The sequence below is a fragment of the Limulus polyphemus genome, unplaced genomic scaffold, assembly GCF_000517525.1.
Source record: "Limulus polyphemus unplaced genomic scaffold, Limulus_polyphemus-2.1.2 Scaffold76, whole genome shotgun sequence".
Classification (NCBI taxonomy): Eukaryota; Metazoa; Arthropoda; class Merostomata; order Xiphosura; family Limulidae; genus Limulus; species Limulus polyphemus.
In genome coordinates, this window is record NW_013665686.1 from 1,224,186 (window position 1) to 1,232,576 (window position 8,391).

Here is an 8,391-nt window from a genome sequence, read left to right on the forward strand (position 1 = left end):
TATTAAACATAAGAGAGAACTATAGGCAAGTTCTGAAAGAGAGGATGACAGGTAGGTGTGGCAAGAAGGGTCTGATTTTCTATTTGATGGTTCTGTAACCAAACAAGATTATGAGCTATGAAAATTAAGCTTTGCCAGAGCATTAACAATATTATAATGAGTAATTTATGTTAAATTGTGTACATATTGGAGGGGTAGTGAATAAATTGGAGAAGAGGGGATGCCTAGAGAAAATGTCACATTTCTTACACTAGGAGAAATTAAGGATTTTTTTTTTAAATATTGCCTTATAAAATTAAGAACTTAAAGCTTATATACTATTAATATATGAGTTATTAGCTATGATTTTATGCTATACTAATTGGTATAACATAAATAAAATTAGTTTAATTAAATTTTGAATGAAATTCACTAAAATCCTTGTGGCGTGTGCAGTAAAGGATGCCCATGATGAGAAGGTTAAACAGTTATCAAATTTCATTAATTGCTCAGCTGTTTGGTAGTGCAGAAGTGGTGTTATATTCAAATGAATAAATATCTAAATGTGGAGCTGCCACTTCTTGCATGAAGCATTAGCTTTCATAGAAGTTTGGTGATATAATCACAGAATTTTACTGTTTTGCACATTAAAATTAGAATTAGCAAATTGGACACTTAAAATTTCTGGTAATGGGTGTGTTGCATAAATTATATTATCTTTCAAGACAAAGAACTTCCAGGTGTGCTATATAGTAATGCAGCTGATAAGACAGTGAATAACATCTACATGGAGATGTCATGTTTATGTTTCTTATATGCACAGTAGAGTAAGGCATTTTGAAACTTGCTGTTTAAAGTTATGCAAACCATTAACTTGAATCATACCATACATACTGTTAGATGCAAAATCAGTGTTACTAGTGTGAACATGATTTTAAGGAGGATGTGTGAAAGGTGACTTACACTCATTATCACATCATATACTTTAATGTAGCTATTCATAAGATTGTATATAAGGATGTTATACTTAAAGATTCTTTTTTTATGGGAGAATAGCTAATTGTTGAGTGTTTAATTGTGGAAGATCTTGGTAATAGCTGTTTCATAGAAGTGTCTTTAACTACAAGTTCTAATTGAACTAACTCTAATCTTTTATAAATAAATAAATATAGGTAAATCCTACTTTCACAATCTTCAGCATTTTTGTTTTGGAATATTGAATTGATTGAAAGTAAAAACTACTGCTCCTCAATCTTTATGATGCTGGTATTTAAGTTAGGTTGAATAAAGGTAAGTCTGTAACCAATATTCCTCTTATGGTCATATAAACGTACAAGACCTTTTAGTATAATAAGCTTCCAACAGGTCACGTAGTAAACTCTTAGTGCTGTGCTTCTGTTATCTGATGTCTAATGAAAGTGTTATTATGGGCTGTGTATATATATATATATATATACTGTTTTAAATATTTTCGTTACTTTAGTCATCAAACATTATAAGATAGTCTCATTATAGATCAATTTTAAAGTACCTAAATGCATATTCTTATGGTGATAAGCAATTAGTATGCATGCTTGATTATTATTGTTTTTTTTATTTATGTAGTTACAGGACCTCTTACAGAAATACAGATAGCCTATATGTGTCGAGAAACACTAAATGGTTTGGCATATCTTCATTCAATGGGAAAAATGCATCGTGACATCAAAGGTGCTAATATTCTCCTTACAGAGAATGGAGATGTAAAACTTGGTAAGCACAGATAATCCAATATCTTTCTTTGCAAAAATGAAGGTAGAATATTGGGCTAATGTCATTCTTGAAATAAAATGGAGATAATGTAAGATAATCCTACTTGTATGGGATATAATTATGAAACTAGTGACAACAGATTTTCTGATATCCTCAATGTGTAGGATAGAGATGTGAATCTGTAAATGAAATATGTGCTAATCTTCATGGATGTGGGAGATTATGAAACTAGTAACTACAAGTGTGCTAGTGTCTTCCTTAAATAGGACAAAGACAAGATTTAAGTACATATATGGTAATATTCTTCTTGCATAGAATGGAGATATGAAACTAGTAACTACAGATGTGTTGATATCCTTGTTACAGAGAAGTATATATAAACTTGGTAAATGCAAAGGTACTAATTTTTTTACTAATGAATAACACATTTTACTAACAACCTTCTTGAACAAACTGGTGATATTAGTCATAGTAATTAAATCTGTTTTATCTGTCCTATCATTATTAAATGAAAGAATTGTGGTAAAATATAGTACTTATAGAAATTTTATATACTTAGCCCAGCAACAAATTCAGTTTATAAAAGTTAAATGTTTTGAAGCCAGGGAAAATTGGTTGCATCACAAGAAGGTAATATGAAAACAGATGAATAAATTCAGTTTATATTAATGATTAAGTGATGTTTTATATTTTTATAAACTGAAAATATGATTTAGATTGTGTAATAGGTAAATTGGTTTTTACTTGCATACTGTAATTCCTAAGTGTTTTCAGCAGATGTCTAATTTGGGATTATTTCATAAAGTTTCATAGGTTCACTTTGCAAAGTTTAAAGTTATAATCACTGTGCAAACAAGCATACACCAAAGTAAAAATATTTATTTTCAGCTGACTTTGGGGTGTCAGCTCAAATTACAGCAACTATAAATAAGAGAAAGTCTTTCATTGGTACACCATACTGGTAAGTACTTTTTGTATGTGTAGTTAGTTACTCATGTACACTTAGTTTTCTTTCATTTCTTGATATATTATATATAAAGGCTCCTAAACAAAAACAAAAAACTGTATGGCTCTGTAAACATTTTAATATGAATTAATCTCCTTGATGAAATATTGATAAACTATTAGATGTTCCATGGGTAAAGTATTTATAACTACAGAAAAATCTTCAAGTAAAATGCTTTAGTACTAAAGGATGAACTAGAAGTGGAGGGGGGGGGGGTTCTTTCCATAGATTGGGGGAGAGGAGAAAATTTGAGAGTTTTATTTCTAGATGATAACTTGATGTGAAGAATCTAGGTATCCTTCCAACTGAACCATTTTAGACATACTTGTACAACAATCTTGGGGAATATATATCCAGACCATATTTATAGATATGCCTGGGAGCAAAATGTGTGTTACAGGCTAATACCTATTTATATATCTTTTAATTAGTGTTTTTTGTATAACATTTTGCAGATTAAAGGATGGTCCTTAACTTTGTGTTTTAGTATTGTTGTTGTTATTATTATTTAAAAAAAACTAAGTTAAAAATCATATTTTATGGTGGAACATAAGTAAAAGTTAATGTACAGAAGGATGGAATGTTAAGTCAAATGTTTAATTATTCCAGGATGGCCCCTGAAGTAGCAGCAGTTGAAAGAAAAGGTGGTTACAATCAGCAGTGTGATATCTGGGCTGTGGGTATTACAGCCATTGAGTTAGCAGAACTCCAGCCTCCAATGTTTGATCTTCATCCAATGAGAGCTCTGTTCCTAATGTCCAAGTCTGGATTTAAACCACCTACACTTAAGGATAAGAACAAATGGTAAGGACAAAATCCACCATGCATCATATAATGCTGTATGAACAAATTGTCAAGATTTGTAATGCATATAGGTTAAGCGTTTTTCTGCTCTTTTCTGTCACTGACTCCAAAGACGCCCACCCCATGATGCCAAGTAAAGTTTTATTACACCAAATAGTATGTTGATCATATGAATATTGACAAGGTAATCTGTATGAGTGTATGTTCAGATTTTATAATAAATGTACAGATTAGTCAAATCTCTGTTATTGGTATTTTTTGGCAGTGAAATACTATAACTGTAACATCAGTACCTGATGATGACAAAACCTTGTTGAAACGTAGTACATTTGCTGTTATGTTTAACTTATATTAAAGTTTTTCTTCATTACCCATTCAAGCCATCTCCAACCATTATTATACTACAACTCTGCTCTGTTGTAGACGTTTATAGAATTGTTAAGTCTATGAACAAAGTAATCATGTTTTGTGTATGTTTGTTTAGTATATTTATTGATCACAAAAATATTAGGTTTTATTTTCCTAGCAGTAGTAAATGGTTATGTATAACCATTCTTTTTGTGTTTTTATATAAAAATTATGGACTCTAAAGTGGCTTACATTTACAATTATAAAGTGTAAAGTATCTGAAATGTGTGATTTGTTTATACATATACGTTTCTTATTTTGTCCATTTGAATACTGTTGAAGCAGTCATGAAGAAATGTGTAGGACCAGTGCATGTTTTTTTATATTTTTGAAGTAATCCATACCTTGTCCTTCCAGGTTTTTAAACATAGTTGTTAGACTATTACTGGAAATGGCTTCACTTTTCAAAACCTTATTAGATTTTGAACTTGAGAGTGAGCATTAGAGACCAAGCTAATTTTAAAACTGAAACATTAGAATTCAATATTTAGTTGATAATTCTGTCAAGTTTCTCATTTTATAGTTTCTAGTAGTTGTGTTGTGTGCATTTCTTTTAATTATTTTCTTCTAGGTCTCCAAATTTTCACCATTTTGTTAAAGTTGCTCTTACGAAAAATCCAAAGAAAAGACCACCAGCAGAAAGACTACTTCAGGTAAGAAGTGAATAAAAATACAGAAGTAAACAAAATGTATATGATGAATAAAGCAAATATGTAATAGTGATTGAAATGATATTTAACTAGATTATTTTCAAGAATAAGGAAGAACCTGTAATTATATCTTTAATGTTTTATTCATGTGCCATACATTAATTATCTGTTGTATTTTCAGTCATTAAAATATGCCTTGTCAAAACTAATTTCTCATGAATAACAAAATTTATTGTCTAGAAACACTAATTTAACTACAGTAAAGAAACCTCCATTGAAATGATGAAGATAAATATTTATCACATTTCAGTCATTTTCTAATAGAATTTTCCACCTGTTTTAATCATTGTAGCTCTATGATGGCTGAATTAATTTATTCTTTTTTTCAACATCTGCCCAGCATCCATTTGTTAATGGTGATTTGACAAAGCGGTTAGCAAAAGAACTTTTAGACAAGTGTAACAATCCACACCAGAGTTTTTCAGATTTGGATGTGGATGAGGAAGAGGTAATGGAGTTTTTACTTTGATCTTGATGCTTTTTATTCTTGTGTGTTCAGGCATGATTATTCTTAATGATAAAGTATACAAACTTCTAATACTTCTAGTGTAGCAACAATGGTTTTATGGATCATTGATTCTAAAATTGTTACATTGAACTCTAAGTATACATAACAAAGTTTGAAAATAGTATAAAGAATGCATATGCTGTATAAATTAATTTTTGTGATTAAATATGTTTGAGTATGAAAAGAGTTAAGTAACTTTATTTATGCAATTCTTGTTACAGGTAGGTTAAAAGTGCACATGTCACAATACATTCTCAATCTCTTCTTGTATGAGAATCACAGCAATTGTTTTCTAGGTGTTCCCTCTTCTCTAATTTATTTACCACCCCCTCTCTAAAGTATGGAGATTAGTGTAACTTACTTGTAATATAGATATTACTAAAGCATAGTTTAATTTTTATAGTCTTCAGTCTTCATGGAGACAAATTAAAAAGTCAGACCCACTTGTCACATCCTCTCTTTCATAAATCACCAATACTTCTTTCTGGTGTTTTATATTATGTCTAGTTTGTCTTCAGTTTAAAAGTTTCTTTTGCAATGTTCAGATCAGGAAGCTTAGGGAATTATTTCAAGGCTCTTATGGTATAGTTAAAAAGCCAGTTAAATTATAATAGTTATAGGACATTGTTTGCTTTTTTGTGAATTGTTATTGTGTTGTTCTTAGGTGCATTATTTAAGTAAATAAAAAATTTAATATACTGGTACTATCAGTATTAAAAAAGTAGGTCAAAGATAAGTACCATATTTCTTGTTTTTCATGTATATTTATTTATTGTTATAAAACTAATTAAAATATATAAATTAGGAATTTATTAGGTTAGTTTAGGTAAGATTGTGAAAAGATAATAATAATTCTTTATGAAATATGCTTGTGAGTAGCTCATACATTGCGTCATTCAACATGGTAAGTAGCTACTCGTTTGCCGAGTGATTTATAATTTGTATGGCAGAATTATTAGTTAGTCATGGTTCAAAGAGTAAAAACAAATCAATAAAATTAAGTACAAATATAGTTTCCTGTTAGTATTTGCAGTCATTCTAGAAAAAGGGAAATTTTGATTTACTTCATATTTTTATTACAAGGTTGGTTAAAATGATGAAGTCCATACAGAGTTAGGATACATAAAATAACATAAAGTATAAAGGTTAACTGAAGAAAAAAAAGTTTCATATTTATTTAGAAGGTATTGGAGGTTACACAAATGAAATTTTAAAATTTTCAGATGAAGAAGAGTGTTTTTAATCTTAACATAAAAATCAATTTGCACTTGGAGTAGTCAACATTCTGATTCCATGTATTCATGGACAAACCTTTAGTAGAAAAATACTTTATTAAAAAAATCATATTTTTGTGTACAAAAGACTTGTTTACTGAAATTTTGCCAAATATTTTGAAGATACCTGTACCCATTTAAATGTTATAGTATGGAAACTGATAGTTCTTTTTGGGTTACAAGGTTGGTGTAATCCACCGACCCCATATAGAAAGAGTTAAGTGTTACCAGGATAAAACTACAATAGTGTAACAAAGATAACACTTTGTAACCATGAAATATAAATAATTTTGTCTGATCAAAATACACTGTTGTTTATTAAGTGTAGTAGATTTGAAAAAAAAGTAAATCAATCAAACAGAAAAATAATTGTGCAAAAGATACTAAAAATTTTGAAACGTATATAGGAAAACTCAAATCCTTTCATTTTTACCAAACTTATTTACCAAGTACTGTCCTTCAATATAAGAACTATAAAAACCAGAAAACAATTAACACTTTTGATATGCTCATCTTTTTCTGTGCATGTCATGAGGTTTTAGTGAGTTACGTTCAAAATTTAAACTACTTTATTGTGGCATATGAATAAACAACTAGAAATTAAAATTTTTATAGTATACAGTTTTAAGTTCTTAATTGTATATGGCAGTATTAAAAACAAAATCCTGAATTGTCCCCAATATGAGAAGTACAAAATTTAACATAAATTACTCATTATAATGTGGTCATTGCCCAGGCAAAGCATAATTTTTAAAACCCCTCAATCTTATTTGTTTAGGGAACCTTAAACTAGAAAAACAGACCCCTCTTGCAAAACTCACCTGTCACATCCTCTTTCAAAAATTGCCAGTAGCTCTCTCTAACATTTAATACCATATTGTTTATAGCCAGTAGGAAGCAAAGGTTTTAATCCATCAAATGATGTATCATATTACATTTTCTGTACATTTTCTCTACCAGTTCAAACTTTATTACGTATAAACATCTTGACTCCTAATGACTTTAAATTTAAAAAATATTTAAATTTTTAACTGATCAATAAAGTATTTTTCAAAGGTCATTCCTTCTTTTTCATTATAATTCCAAAAGAAAAACATGTAAAAAAGGTTCATTCAATCCATTAAAAAATTAGTATTACAGAAACAGTGATTATCATGTCAAGATAAAATATACTTTTCTTTATTTGCATGACCATAAACCTCTTAAATAAATATATATTTTTTTAAATTTAGATACAATATATTTTACATGTTTTCCCTACCCTAGCTCTATATGCATTTGATCTGACCAACTTTGTAACCATCATTAAAATATTATCAAGTAAATCTAAATTACTCTGTTTTCTTTTTTTTTTGAATGGCTGCGAATTGTAATGGGAAACTACAGTTGTTTATCCTAAATAGCTCAAAACTAACTGTATACATCTGCTTCTATTAAATTTTGTTTTATTCTTCTTTGAATCATGTCTGACTAATAATCCCACCATACAAGTTGTGAATCACTCTGGAAATGTGTAACTCATGTTAGTGTATTGAATTTCATAATGCAGGAGCTGCTTGCAAACATACCTTGTGAAGAACAGTTATTATTGTTTTTTCTTTTTCTTACCTATTCTAACATTCTAAGTTTCTGATTTTTATATTCTAGTTACTGTTATAATAAAGGATATGCATGACAAGCAAACAAAAATATAGTATTATGTCATCAAGAAATTGATGTTGTTTTTTAGATGAAAAACCCCAAACAAATTATATATCAAAACAAAAATTTTTTTAAATGAAATAATCTCCATTGTTATTGATAATGCTTTTCCAGCTTCCAATCAGGTTGCTAATGCCCTGATTAAAAAAATCACATGGCTTTGGAGCAAAAAAAAACATGTCAATGCCCTCTTTAACACCTTCCACATTTGCATACGTTTTCCCATTAAGATGGTGTTGCAGCGAATGA

General features: G+C 29.2%; 1 protein-coding gene across 7 annotated transcripts in view; it reads left to right on the plus strand.

Moving 5' to 3' along the window:
- LOC106466834 (mitogen-activated protein kinase kinase kinase kinase 5-like) overlaps nucleotides 1-8,391 on the plus strand; it is a 93,437-nt gene that overhangs the window by 12,706 nt on the left and 72,340 nt on the right. For all 7 annotated transcript variants that reach the window (XM_022395534.1, XM_022395542.1, XM_022395556.1 and 4 more), the window contains exons 2-6: nucleotides 1,585-1,731; nucleotides 2,620-2,692; nucleotides 3,347-3,541; nucleotides 4,521-4,602; nucleotides 5,000-5,107. In XM_022395534.1, coding sequence (XP_022251242.1) covers nucleotides 1,585-1,731; nucleotides 2,620-2,692; nucleotides 3,347-3,541; nucleotides 4,521-4,602; nucleotides 5,000-5,107 — 605 coding nt within the window. The remainder of the gene's footprint in view (nucleotides 1-1,584; nucleotides 1,732-2,619; nucleotides 2,693-3,346; nucleotides 3,542-4,520; nucleotides 4,603-4,999; nucleotides 5,108-8,391) is intronic.